Here is a 27,742-nt window from a genome sequence, read left to right as displayed (position 1 = left end):
TTATTAAGGTCATCTTAACATTCATTTAGGTCCTAATAATTTAATTTATCATGGCATTTTTATATTTTTTCTACAATTTACACACACTTTACGTTGGTGATCAAAATGTATTAAAAGTTTTCACTTCCTGCACTGTGTGCGGGACTGACGGAATTTTAACGTGGATATTCACAGTTACATCTCAGATTTTGAAACAGCAGTGATCCCTGCAGTTATTGGTAATTGTTGTCCTAAAATATCTCCATTACTTATTTGTAGAGACATTGGCAAAGTTATGTACTGAAATCGTTCTTCTAGGTGAAGTTTTTTATAATAAAAAATTAAAATTTTTTCGTCAGGTTCATATTTTGATGCCTCACCAAGTACCAGCTCTTCTTGTTATTCCACCTCCCACAAAAATCAAAATTCATCCATCATTTGCCATCAAAAAAGAAAATGAATAACTCAGGTATTCAAATCATGCAGCAAATCATAAATTTGTTGAAAATACAAATTCCTACACTATTTAACACTAACAGTATGTATATAACATGAATGTAAAGTAAACTTATAATTGTACATTAAATTTATCAATAAAAAATATAAAATAAAACGACCAAAAGGCGAAAAAATAAAATAAATGAACCTTAAAATACTTACGTTCGTAGTACCCAGGGGTACTGGAGTACCCCGACAGGTTCGTACGACGTGTTCTCAATAGCTTGACCACTGATCGAATACAGTATCTACGTGTCTCCTCATCCCCGACAAATACACGAACGCGCAAAAGAAACCGTTGTTTAGAAAAAAAGATATAGAAGATTTTCTGAATTTTTTTTCATTTGTACCCCAGGGTACGGTTCTAGGGTTAATATACTTACACAAAATTTTTCGAAATGAAAACTCACATTACTATGTAAATATGAATATAAACCGGTTTTAGTACTAAGCAATTTCCCGCACAGGTGTAGTAAGTATAAATGAAATAAATATCAACATCAAATTCTTTATACAACATACTTATCTACCACCTACTAAGAAATTCTTGAAATTTTTCGTATTTTTTTAAAATATAATACTACTCCAACGAGCTCCTGTTCCATAATTCCATATTACGTCCACCATACTTCCACTAAGTTCACCATGATTTTTTATTTCTTTGCACTTTGTTGCTTTTTGCTAAAAATGGAATCATGTGATAAAACCAGTAGAGCGTTGATAACATACATTTTTGACTGAATAAAGGTACTTACGAAGGAGTGGGTTCACATTGTGAACAATCAGTGGGTTTATTTTCCTTCTGGATTCCGGATTTCTGAAAAGATTATTTATGCTATAAATGAAAAAATCTTACACATTCGTTATGTACTTAAAACAGGGGTACATATCAAACATCGTCTATAATACAATTATCATCAAATTTAAAATAAAACCAACTTACTTCATTAATTTGTTCCAATTGTAAGCATTCTTTTTCCTCCAACCTTTATGTTTCTTCTTCTTATTTTCTTTATTGTCCCCATTTTGTCTTATCGTGTTGTCACCCTTTTTTACGATTGCGCAAGCGACACAAGTTCCCCGTGTGACGGCCGTAGCGGGAATGACTCGTGCAGAGATCGGGGTAGGAAGGTACAGGGCGGCTCTCGCTATATTGGCTGGTCAGGCGCTAATTTCAAGTATTTCTTGTTTATTTCAAAACCATCGCATATTTAAAAATTCTAACACGGTAGACGTATAGGTTGTATATTTTATAGTTAATATCCAAAAAGTCGTAACTTTACGTTTGTTATTTTGAAGATGCCAGAGATTAAAAAAAAATAACAATGAGAACTTTGTATTTTTTTTCTATCGAGAAAATATCATGGAATCATGTTTCTAAAACGGTAGACGTATTGTGTTACTATTGAACTTTCTTGTCAAGAATTTTCATCACGACAACTTTAATAATATAAAAATTACGAAGGTTTAAAAAGGGCCGTAAATGTTAGAAAAATTAATTCATCACCTTAACACAATTTTATATGATTTGCAGATTGTAAAGCTGAGTGGACAAACTTTATTCATGTACAGTTCAGAACATTAACTGGCTGGAAGCCTACCCCGGACTTTATTTGCGATTTAATTTACGACCTAAAGAGAAACGCTTCACTGTTTCAGACTATAACATCGTTAAACCAGTTTAGGTAGTTACGGTAATAGAACTTTAACTGAGCCGCAAATATTTTCGTTCGTCCAGTTTGAATAGAATTTCATATGCATCATACTTTTACTTTAATGTGTAGATAGAGACATAAATATTATATGTATTTAACTAGCTGGAACCGAAGGCGCCACTCGCGTAGCAAGTTCAAGCGGTTCGGATCGACATTCTTCATCCGAACCGCGAGGGACTGGAACATGCTTCCTGAGTATGTGTTCCCCGATGAGTACAATATGGGAATCTTCAAGCGAAGAGTGAACGGGTACCTTCTAGGGAAGCGCGCTCCATCATAGGCCACATCTCAGCTTACCATCAGACGAGATCGTGGTCAAGCGCTTCCCTATCACACAATAAAATAAAAAAAATCTATTTTATTATTTGCTTTATTTAGTTACATGCTCACGTAAATAGCCAATGTACAAATCCAGACTATAATCTCTGCACGAATTTTCATATTGTCCGGGTCAGTTGTTTTTGCGTGAAAGAGTAACAAACATCCATACTTTCTTACAAAATTTCGTAGTATTTAGTTTGAAGTTTGAATTACGTAGGATATTTATTCAGTTAAGTTTTCAAGTGACATTTTTATCCGAAAAGCATTTGGTAAAGTGTTAACTTCTAAAATACATTTAAATATAATATTGAAAAATATATTCAAGATATTTAAATCATATTTGAATATGAATGTTACAGAAATACTCAAAGGGAAACACTTAAAATACCCTATTTCTTGAGTCACAAGTGCTTAGTGTTATTACGATAAGTTTGAGATTCGATCATTTGATAAAAGATCAAAGGTACATAAAATATAAGTCGAACATGAAAGCACTCTTCGAATTATTTTTATATAAGTACATTTACAACCCTCCTGTAAATGCATAACCAGCAAAAAAAAAAACATCCACACCACTTCTTTGTTCATGATTGTAATTGTTTCTTTGCAATTTCAATCAGATTACAAAATATTTATGAAATTAAAACTATTCTTATTATTTATTTTTTCTATTATTAGATTTGCATGATAAACATGCTCTTTTCTTCTTGCTTTTTGTTTCTTGAATCAGCCGATCAACGCATTTATTTTTATTTGAAACTAGCGGTCCGCCCCGGCTTCGCCCGTGGTATATGTTTACGTTTTCTCTACATAAGAACCATCCTCGTACTTCAAGGAATATAATAAAAAAAGAATTATCAAAATCGGTTCAGCCGTTCTCGAGTTATGCGCTTACCAACACATTTTGCGATTCATTTTTATATATAAGATTTCACATTTGAAACGCCGTGAACACTTATGTATAATAGGTAACTCGCATTTAATAGTTATTTTATTTTATTTTAAAACGTGATATTAAAATTATTCAATAACGTATTGATTTTTGTTAACACACTCTCGTAATTGAGGCATAACTCACGCCATAACAATCCAATTTATAAGCAATTAATTTTATTTTTGTTTTGACAACTGCCAATTTATTTCGAATTTTATGCAAACAAAATATAGTAAAAGAGTAACCTAAAATACGTTTGTTCACGCTCGATATGATTGTTTAAATATCACTATTTTTATGTTCGCAGTGCGTTGGTAATTAAATTTTTAAATTTTCAAATTTAAATATAAATTAATATAATAATATGTCTACGATGTACCTACTCGTAGTAATCAGTGTAGCCTGATTACAAGGAGTCAAAGGAAAGGAAATATTTTAGATAACTTCTTTATATGAAAAAATGTACATAAGACATGTGAATGCTCTTTATGTTATTAAATTTTATTTCTTATTATTATTATTAAATAAAATAGCTATCTTTTAGATGTCTGTCTCAAATATTAGCATAATTGGTTACAAAGTAAATACGAGTTTAATTCAAATTCGACGAATTCACTCAGAATAAGATAGTCTATCATTAGTAGTTAGTATTTAGTGATGATGGAGGGTCGTAAGGGTTCAATTTAACAATAGTTAGTTAACATCTGTTTATTTAACATTAAAGTTCAAGCTCAGAACTATTTGCTTAATAAATATTTGTTGTATGATGTATCTATATAAACATTATATGTGGGTGTAGTAGCTATTAGACGTATTATGATAGTTAATGTTTCATGAAATATAAAATCAGAATAAGGTTTTTTCTATGTTTACATAATATTAATCAAAATATAATTATTATTAAAAATATATAAAGGCAAATAACATTGAATAACTCTTAGTATGCAGAATATCATATAATTTTTCATAACATAATTTTTCCTACATATAGTTAGCAATTCGCTAAGACTTCCATCACCGCAAGTAATAGAGCCTTACGTCACTTACCATTAATGCAAAATAGTGTTCAGTTAAGCTCTGAGTGAAGAAATTTATGCAAATACGCCGCATCTACGTTCGCTGAAAAGTAGTTTCTTAACAAGTCGAACCTTCCGTTTTATAGTTTTGAAAATATATTTTATGCGCCCAACTTGTCAGGATTAAAGCGAAGCCTTAAATATGGTACCGTAGTTGGGCAAACTTTGGTATTTTACCTATAAGTCGTTTGGTGGTGAGATAACTTTAAAATTACATTTTTTTTAATGGACACAATTTGGAAACATGTGTTTTGGAGCTCTTTTTAATATTTTAATACACGAAATTAATTATTTTAACATTTTCACATTGAGTGTAGCAACATTAATTTTATCGCTTACGGGAATTATGGAGCAATTACATCAATAATGGACTTAAAATGATGTCATTTAAATTATTCCAGATGTCTAGCAAAATCCGATATCATTTTCAGCATTCCCACGGGGTGTGAAATAATTATCAAAATGGCAACACTCGTCCAAAAAGGCGGGAAAATTTCAGCTGCGTTCAATAAGATTTGAAATGTCAAACTTTGCGCTTGTTATGTTGGCAATGCTCCACTGTAACCCGCATTTCTATTCCTCACAAAATACCACCAAGAACGTGTAGAGAATCGAGTTATCTTTTGAAAGGTATCACATTTTCCACTAGGATTTTTCTTCACTTGTTCAATACTGTCGAGATCGTTTACTTTTAGGTATCGCATCTATTTTATATCGCGTAGTATTCGTTTTGACATAGTTCGTATTGTTTCCTTTATGGTATGCGCATACGTGACTGAACATATTGATTTAAATAATTTTATTGTATTGAAAGGAAACCTTTTAGAGCCTTCTTTCTTATTGATATTTTTTCATCAATATTGATAATTATTAGTACTGAAAATAGTAACATTTACGAAAATACGCAAGAGAATAAAAGCAGATTTGTATACAACTTTCACAACGTTCATGTGTACAATGAGTACCTATTTTAAACCAAATACTTACTTTTATTAAGTGAGTTGCTAACTTAATACTTTAGAAAAATAAAAATAGCAACGTTCACAATCCGACGTACTTATTAAATTAAGCGCTAGTGCTCGAAATAAGGAACATTTTATTTCAAATACCCGCTATAGCATTACCTCAGTTTCCAGTAAGAAGTAATAGAACAATAGACCACGGGTGCAGTCAATAAATCGTTGTGGCAAGCGCTTGGCCACACTTGGGAAGTCGGTGCATCGATCGAGACCACATTATTTTCAAATGTCAAGCCAGCCGAGTAAAACTATAGCGATAAAGTGTTGATTGGAAACTTTACCAGCCTTTTAATCCAGAAGGATGTAATGTTATTAACGATCGTGACATTTCCAAAACTAAGATGTAGAATTTGAGCGTGAATAGGCTGTTCAGAAAAAAGGTATTGACAAGTTGTAAGGAAGTCTGATTAACCAATCGTGAATCGTACTTTTATATTAGATAGCTCAAAATGCGACATACTTAATCGTAGTAACTATAAATGAGAACTTCTAACATGAATAATATAGAACAAAACCAATGCATTTTATATAAAAGTAATTTAAAAGATAGACACTACCAGATGAATGGAGATTCAAAATATATACTATTTTTCAACCAAAGCGGCTGCTGACCTTTAGATGAACGATGTCACAGTCAAGACAGTTGTTTAATGCTAAAACTCTGCGATATAAAAATGTTTTTTACTTTGTACTTGTAAAAAATCGAGCGCAGATCAAGAACAGCTTGTCTGCCCTATAATTTTGCATAGTCGTTCTATTATTGCTTTGAAGTTCGCTCAACCTTTACTTCTCGTTAGTGCAATGCTTTCTGTACCCATATTATTATTGGAGCGGGAATTATTTTAAATTATAATAAAGGATTGTATAGAAATCTGTAATGAAATAAATAATTTGACTGTTTTCTCTGATTTTAAAACACAGACCATGTCCATTTTAAGATAACACGTACAATATATAAAGAATACTTAATATCTTATGTATGATACAGAGATTGTGTTATCAGTATTCAGTTTTAATAATTATTTTGTGACAAAAGCGCAACTTAAATATCATAGTAGGTACATTTTTACAAAATAATTTCTTAAAAATTTCTCGATTAATTAAACGGGAATTCAGATACCGGCTTGCGATCGAATTCTTTGTCTCGTAGTTTTCGAAAATGTCGAGGAAAATGTGATTAAATGCTGCAGTTACGACGTCAGGTTACGGTATGCAATTTTACACTGAACAGATTTTATGCTGTCAATCAAATTTATTTTCATCCCGACAGATCATAGATTGGTTGTGTGAACACTGAACATTGTCAATGGGTTTCAGCATGACAGCTTTAATTAAAACATCTCAAAGCTTGTACATGAACTTGATAAACGCTGTAGTGAAGCGTTTCGCAGGTTTAGTATTAGTAGTGATTGAGTGAGAATGTTATGTCATAACGTAAATTAAAATAAGTAAATGAATCTTATTTTGTATGATGGAGCCAGCAATAACGTAACTAAATTAATATTGTTTTTTTTATACCTTCGCCCGTGGTACATGTTTACGTTTTCTCTACATAACAACCATCCTCGTACTTCAAGGAATATAATAAAAAAAGAATTATCGAAATCGGTTTAGCCGTTCTCGAGTTATGCGCTTACCAACACATTTTGCGATTCATAGTTATTACCTAAAAAAATCACGTGTCGTCTTTATAAAATAGCAAAACATGGGGTCCATCAAAATGGCTCTTCTGCGAAAAATTACATAGGAGATGCATCATACGTGGCACTGTCAGCTTATCATAAAACAATCATAGTTCAGTTCATAAGAGTGATATGTAACTCAATTTTTATTACAATTGTTCTCTTTTGGTAGGTACATTTTATTCCTTTGTAAATCGTTGTTTTATGATGTATTCTCCTAATAAAACAATGCCTCTATGTATTTTCCTTTTTACGAAAATAAGATAATTATGTTAAATAAAGTAACATAATATATGACTAATATACATACGTCATACGGGTTGGGTATAAAATAACATGTAATATTATGTTCGTTATTTATCGCCGAGGTAGGGCGCTTCGACCTTTACATATTTTGCGCATATTATAAAGTTCGTGTTTTCGTGTTTATTTAATATAAGGCTAAGTAATTAATAATAAAATATTTGCACGAAAGTTACAGTGAGTGATATCATTTCTCATTTCGCTGTAAAATTATTTCAAAATGCAGGCGAGGTTTAAATAATTGACCATTTTTTGTATTATGGAAAATGGTATGTTTTATATATAAATAAATCATGTTGGCAATAAAATATGTGCTTGCATATTGATATATTTTATATTAAAGAGTCAATTTACTAAGCGTCAGTTACCACATTTAATAACTGTCCAGTTTTATTTTTTTTTACTTCACGCACAAGGTAGGTAGGTATGTGTTGACTTATGACTACAATTTTTATATTTTGGTTCACAATAATTAATCTATACTTAATATTATAAAGCTAAAGAGTTTGTTTGTTTGAATGCGCTAATCTCAGGAACTACTGGTCCGATTTGAAAAATTTTTTCGGTGTTAGATAGCCCATTTATCGAGGAAGGAACACTGCGGGTAAAATCGCGGAACACAGTTAATGTTAAATATACTAATATGCGATTCAAAATACAAAATGAAAGGCATGATTCATCCCTAGCCAAACTACGTGTAATTTAGATAACTACGTTATACGTAATGGCAAGAGATTTACTAGCGAAGGTAAACTATCGGTCAGGTGACAGAGAATGTCACACGTCGAATTAACATTCCTCGCATCAGCATCTTGGACCCAATTTACAGTAATTATACCACATAACTATGTAATAGACAAGCCTATATTCTCTTGGTAATTGGGTTTAGGATTGACTGTACTATTTTCAGCCACTATTATCATTTCTTTGATTATTTTTAGCCGTGTTTTCTGGACATCAAAAGAGTCTGTTAACGAATTTCTCGGATATCTTATGGATAAAATGACAGTAGTTTATTAAGGGGCGATTTTTCAATGCTTGGTTAAAACTTATATTATCCGTCCAATAAAGTATTACACGATAATATTAAAATGTCACGTAAACTGTCAAGTACGGGCAATTAGAATACGTTTATTTAAAATGGTAGTTCTATACATTATTCGAAGAATAAGTTTTAACCAAGGATTGAAAAATCAGCCCTAAATGAAAACTCTTCACTTTTTGGAATATAATATAAATATGCTTCTTTTCCGTAATATACTATTAGGCTTCTATTGGGTCATAAAATATTTAACAATAGAGAATAAGGAGAGTTCAATACAATGCATGCTTGATTTTTATGTATTCTTATTTGAGTTTAATAATGGAGAAAAATAAAATCGAACAATATAATTCTAATATTTCCTGTACTAACTGGGAACTGCTTGAGCTACATTTGTCCGTGTACGTAAGCAATGACTTACCAACACGGTTTAATGTTATTTACGCAAACTTCAACATGTAAAAGTTCCGTGTCACAGACGGGGGTTAACTTCACCCCGGGGTCCAACTTAATTTTTTCTTGCGGCGACAACTTTTCAAAGAAACCGAGGAAAAGCGTACAACTTAACTGCTATTTATTATGATAAGTTTTTTCATCTGATTTTGCTGTATTTACCAAAGGTATATTTTTTAATTAGTCATGTAAGTACTATAAAATTGAAGTACTTACATGGCGTGTAAATGGCCTAATGTAGTGGATGTTACACGCCATTGTACTTTTTTTTTTTTATTTTTGCGGGAGCTTATCGTTTTCATTACAATATTTCAAACTGTAAATACTTCGTCTAGTCGTAAAAAATTGTTCTTTAATTTAAGTCTAGTCTAAGCCTCCTTCTCTTATTCTCATCTTTATACTATAACTTCGCAATGAAACTTATTAATCTTAAAGGTGACATGAATAATTAAAACGTAAAATGATTAGAATCAGACCTTGATAGCTTTTTAATGTTGTCTCGAAAGTAAATTTAATTTAACAACGCCTGGAGCGCCTTTTAAGCTTAACACTGAAAGCAAAGCTGTTTTTTATTAATTGTTATTATTTTTAATCGGTAATAAGTTTTAAAAGCTTAAGGATTTTTTTAAATTAATCGTAGTAATATGTTTTATACATACATACGACAAACATAGAGCTTAGTATACATTTACCAAAGTGCCCTGTATTATAAATTTAGAAAACAAAAGCCTTTACGTACGTTATTTTAAGTCGCCAGAGCTGGAAAATAGCACAAAAGCAAAGTAGAAAGAGAACCTTGGCTTAAGACTCACACATTATCTGAGTGCATTTAAGCTTCATATACGAACTACGAACCTAAGAAAATACTTTTTCACGTCATTTCTGTTATTTATCACAGGGTAGGTTTAATATTGTTTTACGCAGTAACATATAATTAAAATGACATTGCTCTCTATTTATTTATACTAATAATAATAAAGTATTTATTACCAAAAGAAGTAGCGACAGCGTAAATGAAATAAAATTAAATAAATATATAACTATAGGTATATTTATTTTAATGAAAAGAATTTGAGGCTATTTTGGTTGCATAATGAAACTTATAGTGTGAATTTTGTTTGTCTGTATGTTCAATGATTTAACGGATTACAAGGAACGATATTTTTAAAATTCCGCAGAGAATCTGCAAACCTGAATGGAATATTGGCAACAATGAAGTCTAGAGAGCAATAGTGGCTGAAGGAAAGATATCAAAATCAATACCATAATAAAATCCAACCCATGCAACGCTTAACAAACCGTGCAAAACTAACTTAATGTTTATGAATTTCATATCGTTATCTTTCCATTAAAACTATGAACCTACCCATTTACATAATGAGTTTAATGAATTAAAAACATTAGGGACAAACGCGATACATTTAATGTTAGTAATAAAGATAACAGTAATAGCATAGATACCTTCAATTTGGGATTTTGCAAGATTGCCGTAACAAAATGCAGAGTTTGTTAATCTAACCCATCACTTTTTTGCGAGCCCGATCACGTAGGAGATTGGGAACATCGTTGTCATGATGCTAAATCCAATTAGATTTTTATTCTTCCAATTTCAACCCAGTTACAATAGTCTTACGATTCAAAGCTGTTTGCAATGTTTCGGATGTCTCTTAAACAATTAAGGGTAGCTATTAATTAAGTAATAGGAGAGGGAGAATGGAACGAAATAAAGAAGATTGTTAATAATCCTTAATAACATCGTATTTATTATTAGCGATGCGATCTGCCTAAGAATTACAATGGCATGAAGTTTTAGTTATACTCAAACTCAAACTCAAACATTTATTTATTCAATTAGACTTCTTCTAGAAGCACTTTTGAAACGTCATTAGGTACACATTTTTAACATTTACCACCGATTCGGAAAGCAGTATCTACGGAGAAGAATCGGCAAGAAACTTCATAGTTGCTCTTTTTAATCATGTCAGTTTTACAATTTTACAAATTACATAAGAAACATCATATATTATAGTAATATGCCAAAGAACTGTCCTGTGGTTTTTACGCGACAACCCTCCATGGGTTTTTATCGTCCATAACTACTTCAATACAATTCGTGTGATTTTCATTTTAAAATAGCCTGTGTAGAATTAGATTTGCAAAATGCCAATAAAAACAGGTTTAAAAGAATAGGAGAAGCTTACACAATCACATTCTTTAAGAATCGAAACGAAACAGAAACTTTTTTTATTATAATATGTAAAATTCATAGTTTATTTCTAGCCAGTAAATAATTGTAATTTTTAATTGTTTCATCAATATCTCTCCATGTATCAAATTTACCTCAAATAATTTGATTTATATTTAATTTATTTAGTACTGTAATCAAATTAAATGTTCTATGAATATTAACAATCTCGTTAAATTAGTTTATCAAATATGATATGACATTAATTAAATCTACGTCTACTAAAGTTGAATAATTAAGTTATATAATATAGTGTCTCATGTACAATGTATATTCGTTGTTTATGTGTTTGCTGTACACATATGTGAGTTCCAGTGATTATTTGCATTGTTTTACATGAAAGTTTTAATAATGTATCGTTGTAAATGTGTGCGTGCGTAGTACAGCTATTCATGTGTGTGTTCGAGTAATATTTTGTATCAGTTTTACATCAAAGTTTAAATCTTCTTGTTAGAGCATATTGGTAGACCATAAAGGCAGAATGGATCCGCAACTTCACGTAATATATTCCGTTCTGTCTCGGGGCTGGCTTTGTTTTACGGTCTGAACATCTGTTGCCGACTGACCGCCTGATAATGTTCGAGATTTACACTATTATTACATTTTGCGAATGTTCTTGGTGTTTTGTGTGATTCAATATAAATAGTATAATCCTTAGTATAATCCTTCCAATATTATAAAATGTAGCGAAAGTTTATAAGCGGATTCGCCCATGGCCTAAATCTGCACGGCCTAGTTAGTGAATTAGATAGATTTTTAAATTGATACAATACCTACTTGTGTAATGTGTATATTTATAAAATTCATTATAATTTTCATCTGAAATTCCATGTTTTTTTCTTATACATATTTATTAGAGGCTAAAATATGTAATTACTACGTCGCCCACGTTTTCATTGTGCTAAAGCCATTTTTAGAGTTGGTATTATTGCATTTTAGAAGCTCTATTTCCTTTTCAAACGTTTTATTAAAATGGTTTTAGGATATGCAAATCTCTTTCCTTACTATATTTTCTTTCACACAACAAATCTTTTTTTTCGGATGTGGGGTAATTTTCGAAAATCATGAATCGTATTCTTCAGAGGATCGTTTTATTGTAAGAATATTGTGAAGGTAATGTTTGAAAATATATAAGTTTGATAAAAGTAGCATTCATATTTTTACAATTTTGTTACGTAATTAATGCGCCCTAAACTTCTTTAGCCGTTATATTAGCAATACAAAAGTTTATACAGAGTGTCCCACTGTTGGTATACTAAGCTCAAAGGAGTTTTGCATACGCTGAGTACGTAAAAAATATCTAGATACTTATAAAATTCCGGACGCATTTTTTTTTTTCAAATAAATGATTTCTTAAAACTCTATGCGTATACCTTCCCATAACAAGCAACCCGCCCAACTTTGCCACCCGCACGTGAGCTAGCTATCGTTTTTTCGTGATCAGTGTATGTAAAACTTTAAGTCCCTTCGCGCTTAGTATACCAATAGTGGGATACCCTGTATATTAATTAATAACTGTTGTATTAAAAACCATATTATAATGCGCCGTTTTTCATCAAAGCATTGTCGCTGCGTCATGCTGTTTCAAATTTAATGTGACTGTAAATTGTAATATTGTTTAGTTTTGTGGACCGTACGTGACTTTCATTGTAAATTCGGTTACGCACGTCGTGTTCGCAGTTCGCTATGAAATAATAACATTTGCTGTTTTAATTTATTCGTATTTAATAATTGTGCTTGTGATGTATCATATCAAACAAACTCTAGGGTGACTAATTGTTTCTTAAACTTGAACTTTTATAGAACTTTATAGGAGCAAATAACATTTAAATCTTTTACTGTATTTATCTTTTCAATTATTTTCTATTCTCAAGTGATATCGCCTAACGATACCAATAAAAAACAAGCTAAACCCCTGTAAGAGCAATTCCCCCTAAATTCACAGTAATTCCTTCTGAATCCTGCCTCATAGAAACACATCCGAAAGTTTTAAATATAATAGGATCCCGCAATTATGTAAAGCGCCGTAGAAAGATACAACAATAACATTTCAAGAGGGATTCACTATTGTTAGCTTTATTATCAAGTTTGTTCTAAAATGGTTACGTGAGATTCCATTATATTGTTATGTACTAGGCCACTGAGCGCGTATAGTTTGAAAGTCAATGGAAATTAATCTCGATTCTGCGTATTTATACCGTTATTTGTGAAGCTTTTATTCGATACATTCAGTTTACGTTAATCCAAACAAGTTTTGTCAACAACAAACGATTGGACGACAATATAAGTAATCTATAGTTATTTCAATACAAAAGCTAACACAAAGGTAAAGCAATATATTGGGGTTATTTTTAATATGTTTTTCTCTATCTATGAAACTATATTATGTTCTATATATCTACATTATAATGATTAATTATTTCGTCCCGACAACATCGACGCAATGCGGGATTATATTGAAGCAAGTTGCCAATGCATTGAGATTTGTTGAAAATTCAATAAACTTTGAAAATTATTGCAATAGTTCGTTACTAACTCCAAACAAACTTTTTTCTTTTCCACAATAAATAAAATATCTGTATATTTTTACCTACTGTATGCCTTTGGCGATGGTTGAATATTTTTTGTCGAAAGCGCTTATTCATTTTAGATCAAAACGAATTCAGCCTAAGGCTGGATAGCTGACGGAATATCGTATGACCATAAAAATATGTTCAAAGCCAGTTAAAAGGTAAACATGCCTTGCGAACGTTATATCAGACATCTAGTATTATATTACCATAAAATTTTGTGAAAATTCTCTATTGAAATAATGCGGATACCAATATTGTGTCCATTCGCGAGACCCAATCTTCATTTTATTTCTTGCAATATCTTTTATAGTATTTTTACGATTCAGTGTGTCTATAAAATTTTATATTTAAATAATCGGCCGTTAAACTTAGCCCCGATATGATAATGAAACGTTTTTTATGAAAATCATGTAACATAATTTCAGGATAAAATTTTGTTCTATTAATGATATTAATGGCCACACTATAGGTAAATTAATTAATCGTTATTAAACACGTCAACGATCTAATAAAACAAATAAAAATTTATAACCTCTCATAAGCTTGTTTAAGCGAGATCATGATGATTTTAACGATAATCCCAAAACTGTGTACCTACATGTATTTACTATTGGAATAAAAAATACACACAAACCAAACACTACTACAAAAGCTTTGAAAATGACACTCCAATTTGGTCACGTAAAAACTCTGGGAAGATCATCAGGATTTTTTCTGAAATCCTTTCATGCATAATATTGTGTATGTGCAGTAAAGTGTAATCAGTATGGAACAGCGGGTAAAAATGCGAAAAACTCTTTATATGGAAGTTAATCGAGCTAATGTATTGGAAACCAACTCATCAGGATGTGAAGGGAGCTCAACAAATTAAGCCCGCTATCAATCGGACCATATTTTTTTATAATCAATATTATTTATTCGAGACACGAGTACCCTTTACTTATCTTGCGGGTCTTCATTATGATTTATTTTTTAAAGTGAAACTTTTATTACATCGTCTCAAACTTTTTGGTCTGTGTAGCGCATGTCGCGTGTATCGCGGCTGCCGAGTAGGTATACCTACTCGGCAGCCGACCGTCACGCGACATGCGCTACACAAAGCAGTGTTCGGAAGCGTTCGAACAGTTTCACTTTTACAGTGGTTTCATAAAACCACACAACATTTTTTTTTAATTATGATAATTACGGTTATCCAAATATACAAATATTTTCTTTCGTTTTTATTTTCTATGTAAACAATTGAAAATTGAATAATAAACGTACTATTTTTACATTAAAAGCATCCCATATATAACATTTAAAAGTCCATACATTTAAATTACACAAGAGAATTGCTATTCAATGGGTTAATGTAAAACAAACAAGGCAATAACAAATATAACAAAGATTCGCATGAAATGAATTGCCAATTTGAATTACCGAAACTTCATTTGCAGAAGTATTTAAACCGGCGATACAATCAGTTGGAATTGCTTATAGCACGTGTTGCCAGTAATGGCATATTATTTACTGGTAAGTTTTGTCCACAATTGGCTACAAATTGTCTCTACTGTTAAAGTTTATGCTTCAACCTCTCCGTTACTTGACAGTTGCCTAATTATTTACGCCTGGCCCTCTTAATGATTTTCAAATACTGTTAATAATTTTCATTTCACTCCTATACTTATAAGTTAATTTTTGTTACTATATTTATATGCTAATTATTAAATATAAAATACCCTTGTTCCTATCGTACGAAGATTAGAACAATATCCTTTTGAAAACTTCATCAACGCTTATTCGTGAAACAATTTCCGACACTTAATTATTGTTTTATCGCTCTTTTAAATCGTACCATTCTTTTTGTAACAAAATAAAAGATTGTCGAGCCTACTTTTAACAAGCTGTTAAATATGATTTACGTAAAGTTAGAAATGTAAGCGTCGGAAAGACTTAAAGTATTTATTTCCGCGTTTCGTTAAAATTATTTCGCGCCGTGTAATTTTACCAAAGTGCCGAGCTCTACTTTAAAATGGGCCAATTTGAAAAATTAAATAATTTCCCCGTATATATGGAACTATATAGCTTTTGGATTATGAAAATGTTACGTGATATACGAAAAGTGTGAAATTATTCGCGATATCTGATTTTTGTTCGCGTTTCAATTATTCATCCGTGCGGTTATGATGCTCGTAGTGAGACGATTAAACTCTCTCGTTTTATTTTTATTAATGCATTATGATCTTTATTTCCTTTAATAAAACGCTGTGTGAGGTTTTTAATGTGCTATACAATTCAGAGTTCAATTTTTATGAATTACTTAATTATGGGCAGAATACGTCGAGCTTAAAAAGCCTATAAAAATATTGTGGGGTAAACAAATCATTTCTTTTTTTGTCTCTGATATATAGCTTATAAAGATTTTTATAACTTATAAAGATTTTTATTACACAACATAAATACGTGATAAAAAAATGATGACATTAAAAAATTAAATTCATCGCGTGATTCTTCTTTTCTTTCCATTCCTCATAATACAATACCTACACTCAAAACGTTCACTAAGCGAAAACGATATAACGATTGAGACAAAACAAAGTTGGCAGCGTTGACACGTTTTCTCAGTTAATTAGAACTAATTAATTAAGCTGGAGGTCGCAGATTCTTGTTACAACTCTCACAAGGATTCCGATTCTCTCTAATGATCTCGCACCATTTGTCTCAGTTTTCCTACGAGCCGATTAACACAAATGTAGGCAATTATGGCCAGACTACTTGTACTTTTTGCTATCACAATAGTAACTAGATAGTTGGATACGTTGCTTTGTTCGCCACATGTCCTTTCAGATTACGAAAGGCGGGAAAGCTTTATTACTTTTATGTATTTTGCTTGTGACGATTTTCTACTAATCTATAAGATTGTATACAGGTCACTACTCACTTTACATGAATAGAATAGGTACTTTATATGGTCTTGATTCTTTAAAGTATTTTTCTGTTCATGTGAAAAACGCACAATACAAACTTCTAATTTGTTTTGAAAATTTTACTTTGGAGTATTTTCAAATGCAAAACGAATATCATCAATGTTTTAAATGCAATATTGCTTATCCCTACTGTAATTGAAATATTTTCACGGTCAAGTTTACGTCGTGCATATACTAACCTTGCGGTAAGTCTGACAGACAGAACATAGCAATGTCATTGCGATGCCTGCCTTGGAACCGCGATAACCGCAAGCGTGTTGTAAGCTAATTAGCGAATTGCAATAGGTATTAACATCAATCCATTATATGCTATTTTATTATTGCTTACAATAAAACAAATATTGTGTTCCCCCGTCCCCGACGTTTACAATATGGGGGTCTTCAAGCGTAAATTGAACAGGTACCTTCTAGGAAAGCGCGACCCATCTTAGACCACACCTCAGCTTAACATCAGGTAAGATTATGATCAAGCGCTTCCCTATTCTCAATAAAAAAAATGTATCTTTTAAGTACGTGTAATATTATTCTTTTTGCATTATATTTGATAAAATAGCACAGGATGTTGTTTGTTAAATAAAAATGAAACCTTATTAAATTTTTCTTTTACTGCACAGCGACATGCAACAGCGGACATCAATTTATAGATGCCGCGTAGGATGTTAGTTTCAAAAAAGATTTTTATGAATGTGAGTCTGTATTTGAAATAGCATTATATTATCTGTTGTTAAAGTAAGCACATACTCAAATTCATAATATACGGCAACGTTTTGACTTGACTTTCAACTAGGTCGTACGCCGTAGTATCCTTTCTCTAATCAAGGAACATATTCATGTTTATTGTCAAAAATTTGTCGTCGTTATCTTATGCAAAACTATTTATTATGTAAAATTATATAACGTAGCTATATCTACAATCTACATCCTCAGTTTAACTACGTAAAATATACGTGAATTCGTTACAAAATTGTACACAGTAATTTACTACAAATTTCCCGACAAAGGATATATTTCACGGGAAGAGTTTTCAGCTCCTTATCTTCGTCTAAAAGCGGTTAATGCTCGAAGAAAACTTAAAGCGGTTTCTATTTGCTGTTTGTCGAACTTACTGAAGTCTAAAATTGCATTTGGAGTATACATTTTGTGATGAATCAATTTTATTTTTCTTGTACTGCGAATGTAATGAATTTAAACTCTGTTCATCAAATCGAAATGTTATTTGTATGATGGATAGGTTTTCATTGCCAAGTAGAAAAAGAAACAGGTTTTCGTTATTCTGCATAGGTATTCATAGTTAAAGATTAATTATTTGCAAAAAAGATAATTCAATATTCTCAGGTGTATCTTCTTATATATAAAATTCTCGTGTCACAATGTTAGTCTGCATACTCCTCCGAAACGGGTGGACCGATTCTCATGAAATTTTCTGTGCATATCGGGTAAGTCTGAGAATCGGCCAACATCTATTTTTCATATGTACCACGGGCGAAGCCGGGGCGGACCGCTAGTTTATATATATACTAGATTTCCGCCCGCGGCTTCGCCCGCGTTTGCAAAGGAAAACCCGCATAGTTCCCGTTCCCGTGGGATTTCCGGGATAAAAACTATCCTATGTGTTAATCCAAGTTACCCTCTATATGTGTGCTAAATTTCATTGTAATCGGTTCAGTAGTTTTTACGTGAAAGAGTAACAAACATCCATACATCCATACATTCATACATCCATACATCCATACATCCTTACAAACTTTCGCCTTTATAATATTAGATATATTAGAAATATTAGATAGATATTAGATATTAGATTGATTGCTTAAACTTTAATATATAGTTTTAAACCAATCAAATACTTTGAAAATGATAAATATTTATAGAATAGACCTTTGCTTAAACTTTGTTTAAAACTAAATTTTCTATAAAATGGTAGGAAAAATATTTATATTTAATCCCCACTAGCCACTATTATATGTAAAAATAAAAATTTTGTAAGAGAGATGCTCTGATTAATGGTTAGCATGCTTTAGCACGATGTGGGTCACGTCGAGGTTACCTTTACAAAATACCAACGTTAAGTTTTTGAAAACCTCATATTAATTCTATATCGTGTGAATGTTGCTTTCGCTGTTGAACTGATGGATCCAATTTCATGATATTCGACATACAGTTGATTGTAGAGCCATGATAAAATATGTATCTTTCAAATTCTAAATATGAAAATTATCTTTTGTCAGAATGTGTGTTTATGCGAAAAATATCTATGAGAATTATATATTGTATTGAGGGTAAATGTGCAAGAATACCATGAAACAAGAACTACTTACACTTTACTGCGATGTTTAAATGAGTCTCCATTTTAATTACTCGTGCGTACATAATCTTTTATATTCGCAATGTATCTGCTTGTATCGATTTAATTATAACGTATTGATTACTTTACTTTCTATCCTATCATTTCATTAAGACTTTGGCCTTATATATAATGTAAGGAGAGTAGTATCAGAAATTGTCATATTTATTAAAATAAATAAAATTATTTTTGCAGAATATCTATATCTACTCATAACACATCCTTCATTTTTGAATTATTAACTTGTTTTGAACGTAAACCGAATCATAGTATCCTATCTTATCTCACAAAATAGTAATTATTGTAATAGTAGATACAAACGTTTTATCGATATATTTCATTTTATTGCTCAGTGAATGCTTTATGATGACTCATTAACGAAAATAATTATAAATAAAAATAAATAAAATAAATAAATCAGGACAATTTTCACACACGGCACAATCTGATCCCATACTAAGCATTCGCTTGTGTTATGGAAACCAGATGGCTGATAAACATACTATATTATATACTATATAATTTTTAAATAAATACTTATATAGATAATTAACATCCAGATACAGAGCAAACACCTATGTTCATCACACAAATAATATTTGCCCCGGGTGGGAATCGAACCCACGACCTCTGGCTTGGAAGGCAGGGCCACTACCAACCAAGCCAACCGGTCAGTCAGATTGATAGCGTTGTTTACACTTAACAGTATAGTAATGAGAATGTTTGTTACAATATCAACGTATCATATTGTAGGTAATTTCCACCGTTTTTCCTCTTCCTTAATAATAAAGGAAAACAACGTCCAGAGTCAACCTTTTATATAAAAATATGTAACATTGATATTAAGCACATAAATAACGAATATTGTATTTAGTAGTATTCTGTGTTAGTTATGGTTGTACACGTGTAATAAATATATAATTAAGTGAAGAACATGATATCAAATAAATGTACGAAAATTCAGTTGTAATTAGCTACATATTTATCATATTATCATAATAAGACACGATAACCTTCTGGCTCCTATCAATTCCTACTTCATGTTTCATTGCTTTAGCCCCTACTCTATATTCAATCTAGTCGTTTTTAGTCATCGCTACATACTCCAATTTTCCTCGCGTTCGGTTTCTAATAAAACCTTAGTGACCTTATGTAACAGATTCATGTCATAGCTTCGCAATACTGTCAACTTGACTAACGACTCTTTAATCCGGTGCCACATATGGCACGTATTATGAAACACTAGTATTTTGCTTGCCCTACTGTAGTGATTAAGTGTTTGTTCTTGTAGTGATATTGTTTATTTTGCGGTGCCTAAAATGTATGTCATGTCACTTAGTAGATTCCATAAATTGTATGATAAGAAAGAAAAAAGAAAGTTTGGATGCAGGAAAGAGAACATTTGTTATTTCAATTGTTTACTATGCTTACAAGTAAATACGACTATTCACAAATACAGGGAACTTTTTAGGCTGTTAGATATATGTAGCGCATAATATATCGCTGATTAATAAAAGATATGGTGTTAAAATAATAAAAAAGTAATTCTTATTAAATAATTTAAAAAATAACCCGTTTCTATTTATTTTTATATATTTTTCACCGATTTAACCTTCCTCAGGAAATGATTTTTAAATGATCATGGACCAAAATTACCTAAATCGACCCAGCGTATCTCGAGATTTAGCGTGACTGACGAACAGCAATTGATTTTTATATATACAGGATTGTCCCAGCGTCGTTGTATGAATGATAGATGATAATAATCAAAACAAAGAATACACATTAATTATCACTACACACAAATCAAATAAACAATTTTTTAGCTTAATAATTAATAGGCTCGAGTACAAGACAAAATAATTGCGTCGACATTTGGTCAGGAGGTCTTAATTATTTCCTTTGTTCAAACTATCTCTTGAGACGGTGCTGTTAATGAAGTAGGTTCTGTAGAAAGTACAGACATACACACCCACGAGCTATTTCCTTATGCTTTTATTTTATAAAATAATAATAAATAATAATAATAATTCCTTTATTTAACAAGACAGGATTATTACAATATGGTGTATAAGAATATTTCCTTTTACAAATAAATATACCTACGTCTAAATCCATACTAATATTATAAATGCGAAAGTAACTCTGTCTGTCTGTCTGTTACTCAATCATGCCTAAACTACTGAACCAATTTGCATGAAATTTGGTATGGAGATATTTTGATACCCGAGAAAGGACATAGGTTACCTTTTATTGCGAAATATGTACCACGGGCGAAGCCGGGGCGGACCTCTAGTAATTTTATAAAAGAAAGAAACTTGACGTGTTCTTTATTGAATGGTTTTAATCCACCATTAATATAACTATCCAAAAAGGTGCTGACGACATTGAAGTCATAATGATTTTACTACGCAATTAATTTTTTAGATATTGTTTGCCATTCTTGAAAAATATCATACGTTTCGTCACGTCACACTGATTTCGATATGATGCCCTTCAGAGAGCCTAATTTCAAACTTTTTGCGTAAATTCTTTATAGGCTTTTTAGGTTTTGGCCTTATTTATCTTGTCATCTATTATAACACAATGAGGCATTAACATTCCGAACTTGCGAATATAAAGCTCTCATAAATCAAAGTGTCGAGTCTGCCCTTGTTTTTCATAATTTCAGCTAGATAGCCGTAAATTTTCTTTGTAAGTTATACCTAAATAGTTTTGGAAGCTTTGTGGATTATTTTATGATATGCATAGGTAATATCGTTAAAAAGTTTGTTAGCTTAATACCTTTTCTCTGAGATCTAAATAAATGAAATGAATAGCTAGATTTATACTTTCATAGTTTAATTAAAGCCGTAGACCAATTTACGTGAACTTTGCTTTGGTGCCAACATTGCCGAGAAATAGTCATCGCCATCACCACAAAAGTATTAGGAAATAGGACCCAAATTCAAAGTTATTGCTAAGAATTTATCAAAGCAACACAACATACCGAACCAAATCTTAACCTAACTGAACAGTAGTGTTCATACAATTATATTTGTGACGATACAATTTCTATAATAATTGTTATAATAATCAAATTATTTCTAACAATCAATTTCGAAGCATACGTCTCGCGGGACGATTGCTCTCAAATTATGCAAGAGTTTAGGAAATGCGATGTGGAATTTTTCGATTAAGCTCGCCACTTCAGCCATCTTCAATCTATCTCGATGACTCAACACATCTCAGATATTTACGTTCTTATTCGGATATATTCGATTGTATATTGGAGAAATTTATTTTATTTTTCTTATTAATAAAGTTTTTTTTTCGTTTAATTTAAGAAGCTGTGGTTTATTTGATATTTCCTTTAAGACGTCAAATATGTAACATTTAATAGGTACGTTAAAGCATGACAAACTTACATTTCTTTAAGATTCACTCAATTTTATAAGCATACAGGTACATGCAGTTATATTAAAATTGTCAGACTGGAAAGATATGTTTTTATTCCGTGAGTAATACAAACTACATAGTAAGCGTTCCCGTAGTAAGCCCTTTATCTGCCTGTAGGTTGGCTGCATGCCAAACAAATGCTTTTTTATGTTGGTACACCAGTAGTTGGTTAAAAGCTGCGTGTTCGGCAAAAAAAGATTAAAACACTTTTATACAAATTCGAGTTTTTCGTGCGAACATCACTGATTAAAAGTTGCGAATGTTTTACTGTCATAGCTCTGTGTATGTTTATTATATTGTAAAAATATATATTTTCATGGACCGAAAATTATGAGGCAAATTTTTTAATTCATTTTTAAGATTGATTTGCTACAACGAATTTTTGCTCCTTACTACGTGGAACTGTAAATGAAATAGTACACCTACATATAAATTAACTAGCGACCCGCCCCGGCTTCGCACGGGTGCAATGCTGATACTAAATAAACTACAGGAAAACTGTGAACGTTGTATAATGTATATAAAAAAATAGCGGCCCGCTCCGTCTTCGCACACGGGTATAAAATAGGTATACAGGGTGTCCCAAAAAGTAGTGATGAACGGAAGCTGGGAGGTAGAGGACCTAAAGGGCTATCCGAATCACCCCCATGTATGTTATGCGATTTTTCGTATTTTCGGAGTTATGACGTTTTTTTCAATTTTTCACCTATCGCCGAGTACGGTGATATTTTCACTCATGGTGACGTCAATTATTGCGGAAGGTGCTTGATTTTTTTTGTGTGCTAAGCTGAAAGATAGGCCAATTCAGTATGGTAACATTTACTATCGTTAGATCTTTGAATGGAATAAAAAAAAGAATTAAAATGCCAAGAAAGATAAAATTACCCAGTATGTTCTCCACTTCAAGGGCCCGTAAAAAAATAAAATCACATAAAAAAAGTTTTCCATTTGGCTTTTAAAAACTTGCTCTATCTATCAGGTAGCTACCCTGAAAATTTCATTTTATTATTCAGAAGGCTTCAATCGAAAAATTGAAATCTAAATGAGGTAAGTGCAAAAATTGAATTAACATGATGATTAATAAAAACAAATTAAAACCAATAACAAGGTGTTTAATTACCAGAAATTTTTAAAATGACCCCGCTATTGCTCAGTGCAAGTGCGACATCACCGTAAAAAGTTGTCTTTTAAATGTCTGAATGCCCTTTTATCATTTTTAATGGTTTCTTCTGCTACTATGAATTTCCAGGTTATTTCGTTCAAATTGTGGCAGTCTCTCGTCTTTGTAGTATCCCCACGGAAAAAAATCAATAGGGTTTATGTCCGGGGACCGTCGAGGCCAGGCTAAAGGGCAAAGATACCCTGAAAGATGGATTGGTCGTTGCAGCCTGCGCATGCGCTGGTGACGCCTGCCTTAAAGCCTGGCCTGCACGGTCCCTCGACCTAAACCCCATTGATTTGTTTCAATGGGGATACTAAAAAGACCTCGGCTACTTGAGAGAATGCTACAATTTGGACGAAATAACCCGGAAATTCATAGTAGCAGAAGAAACCATTAAAAATGATAAAAGGGCATTCAGACATTTAAAAGACAACTTTTTACGGTGATGTCGCACTTGCATTGAGCAACAGCGGGGTTATTTTAAAAATTTCTGGTAATTAAACACCTATTTATGGGTTTTAATTTGGTTTTAATGATCATCATGTTAATAAAATTTTTGCACTTACCACATTTAGATTTGAATTTTTCGATTGAAGCCTTCTGAATAATAAAATGAAATTTTTAGGGTAGCTACCTGATAGATAGAGCGAGTTTTTAAAAGCCAAATGGAAAACTTTTTTTATGTGATTTTATTTTTTTATGGGCCCTTGAAGTTGTGAACATACTGGGTAATTTTATCTTTCTTGGCATTTAATTCTTTTTTTATTCCATTCGAAGATCTAACGATAGTAAATGTTACCATACTGAATTGGCCTATCTTTCAGCTTACCACACAAAAAAAAATCAAGCATCTAGCGCAATAAGTCACGTCACCATAAATAAAAATCTCATCGTACTCAGCGATAGATGAAAAATTGAAAAAAATGTCATAACTCCGAAAATACGAAAAATCGCATAACATACATGGGGGTGATTCGGATAGCTCTCTAGGTCCTCTACCTCCCAGCTTCCGTTCATCACTACTTTTTGGGACACCCTGTATAGCTGGGCGGCCGGCCGGTACCGCCGCAAATGCTACGTCCCGCAATTTTTAAATCTGTAATATCTTCGAAAATATTCACTTAAATCATACGGTGTAAAGGCTCATATAGATCTATATTAAATGAACAATGTATTGAAGGTATTTAATTGGTTAAGGATTAATGCTGTATTGGTTAAAATCGCATCGAAAATTAGCCATTATTTGTCGTAAAAAGTAAATGACAAAAAAAAGTTATTGTGGGTTATCCATAAGAGATAGACATATACCATCGCGGACTTTTCTATAGACCTTTTCAATGTGTATAATACTTAGTACATTATTTTGATAAAACTCGTAGGGTTCAGCCTGCGTTTGCAATGTAAGCGGAAAAAATGTAATTTTTTACGACATCACATTAGAAACCTCAAAAATAACAGTACTTCTCCACTATTTAATGGATGTTATTATTCATATAAACCTTCCTCTTGAAACACTCTATCTATTAAAAAAAACCGCATCAAAATCCGTTGCGTAGTTTCAAAGATTTAAGCGTACAAAGGGACATAGGGACAGGGAATGCGACTTTGTTTTATACTATGTAGTGATAGAAATGCCTACTTCAAAACAACAATTATTACTTATTGTGTTAATTATTTAATTTTCGTGTTTGTTTTTCCAGGTACTTACCACAAATGCCATACAATCAGGTTTGATGAAAAGACTTATTTTGAAAAACATCTGAAAGGCCCGTAACATTAAAATGAAATTTATATTTTATAGCCTTTTCTTTTGTTATTTATAAATCATTTCTCTGTATATCTGAGACCAGATAGTATTGTAGGAGACTCATTAGTAAAATATGAAACTTCAAAATATCTACATGAGTGCCGCTAATGAGTTTCAGTTGATTCAATGAAAAGTTAACAAACGAGTCGAGCGACTGAAAGAGCGATGAAAGTTTGGTGACTATGCGAATGCGTAGAAACCTTCAGAACGACCTATATCTATGAAGAAAAATTGAGATAAGTTTTAAAGAGTATTATTGTGTAAAAAAATAACATTGTTAGAGTAGTAACGTGTAATAATTGCCAAAATGGCCAAACTACCATTTCTTATTAAACTCTACTACGATTGAATTTAACATTATTAAATTTTATATAGGTAATTAAATCTTTTACCTTCGTCTTCTCTTTAATAGGGACTCCAAAAATAATTAAATATAAATACATAAATTGTGACATGAATTTTAAACATTCGATGTCAAATCTTACTGAATAAGTTACCAAGATAAGGAACAACACGGAACGATAAAGGCTTATATACTATTTTTAGAACTCGCGAAGAGATGCAAAGTCACGTCTTATCATTGAATTGTCAAAGTATTTTGGTAATAATTTCTGAAATTTCCCTTTCCGTTTAATTAAAGTAAACAAAAAAGTTAATAATCATTATATTGCCTTTATACTTTAATCACGATCGATTTAATATAAACTAAACAATTTGTTTCTTAAACGCGCACAACCATTAATATCCAGTTTTCTACTTTATATGGAAAACATAGAGAAGAGTGAAAAGCCTTATCCGTTGAACTTGTTCGCAATGTATTCCCATTTTCGTATTTCGGTCTGGTGTGAAATCGGAGTCCGCTTTCTACATGATTTCATTAACAAAATGAAACACGCATCTCTTGTGAATACGACAGAAGAGTACGGGATCATAATGGAATGATATTGATTTGTAAATGTTAGTTTTAATCCTGAGCCATCGCGTCATGCTTTGGTTAACAAATTCTTCTGATTATTATTATCGTGCTAAAAGTTTCATCATATAGAAAGACCATTGACATAATTCCTTGGGACCCAGCCAAAAGTCAGCATTTTTCTGTTCTTTTAATTTTATTTATTTTACAAATAATATCATATTATAATACTGCTCATTTCTTACGACTTTCTCGGATTAAACTGTGAAAAAAACAATCAAGCCTATCCTAATACGATTGATATCAAATCTTTAAAACAGATTTAGGTATTAGTTAAGATTTAGTACAAAATACATCACTTTCTTACCATTCTGTTAATAATATTCCACATAATATACTGCGATATTGTATCTATAAGTTATTACTTACAACTACACCCTTGACTCTACAGCAACAAGGAATTTACGATCTCCATTCCATTTTGAATAGCCATAAATGAAGCGTTCATCTTAAAAGCCATTCTTGCGGTGTAACGATGAAACTCAAGTTCGGTATAGAAAAGGGTTAGTCATATATTTTAATGGTTTCAATCTAGTGAAAAATATTATGGGAAAAATAAGTGTATCTTGGAGCAAAAGCTTCCGTAAAAATGGCATGGACAGAATTTTTATACATAAGTAATATATAAATTTTACCTTAAAATAAAATTTGTATTATGTTTCCTAAGACGTCCGTAGTCCATTATGAGAGAGTACATCGCCTTTTTCCCCGTGAAGTCGCTAGATGGTGCTAGTTTTAAGCCCGTCACGTGGTACCGCCGCCAGCGCCGCGAGTGGTGGGGGACAAAACTCACCACAGTCCCAGCAAGCCACCAGAAATATTCTCATTGTTCGTCTCATAAATGATACGGAATGAATGGTGCAAAAATAACACCAGGAAGACCTTATCTGGACTACGGACGTCTTAGGAAACATAATACAAATTTTATTTTAAGGTAAAATTTATATATTATGTGTTCCGTTTGACGTCCGTAGTCCATTATGAGAGAGTTGTTTGATATCTCCTGGTGGCTTGATAAATAAGATGCAACAATGTGATAGAGTAATGCCCCAAAAAGCTTATATACATCCTATAAACAAAGTATATAATGTATAAAATCATGACTTTGATAATTATTGAAAATTTGTCTCAATACCATGCATAAAATACATCCATAAATATACTTCAAGTATATCTTGTCAACATTTTAATCAGTATAATATGCACTTAAAC

General features: G+C 31.8%; 2 protein-coding genes across 2 annotated transcripts in view; one reads left to right on the top strand and one right to left on the bottom strand.

Annotated features, from left to right (window-relative positions):
* The window catches only part of LOC149482087 (CD151 antigen-like), a 152,937-nt gene that overhangs the window by 10,529 nt on the left and 114,666 nt on the right, over positions 1 to 27,742 (top strand). The window lies entirely within an intron of this gene.
* LOC149482090 (uncharacterized) lies at positions 3 to 27,357 on the bottom strand. Its single transcript, XM_089704097.1, has 4 exons — positions 27,324 to 27,357; positions 1,421 to 1,634; positions 1,233 to 1,294; positions 3 to 1,158 (listed from the first exon to the last, which is right to left on the bottom strand). Exons 1-4 carry the CDS (start codon positions 27,355 to 27,357, stop codon positions 1,118 to 1,120), a joined length of 351 nt encoding a protein of 116 aa, XP_089560223.1. The 3' UTR covers positions 3 to 1,117.

This window comes from Colias philodice, chromosome 15 (assembly GCF_061535455.1).
Source record: "Colias philodice isolate Cphi_HAF_F1 chromosome 15, ilColPhil1 Martin Lab GWU primary, whole genome shotgun sequence".
Lineage (NCBI taxonomy): Eukaryota > Metazoa > Arthropoda > Insecta > Lepidoptera > Pieridae > Colias > Colias philodice.
This window is presented reverse-complemented; position numbering and strand designations above follow the sequence as displayed.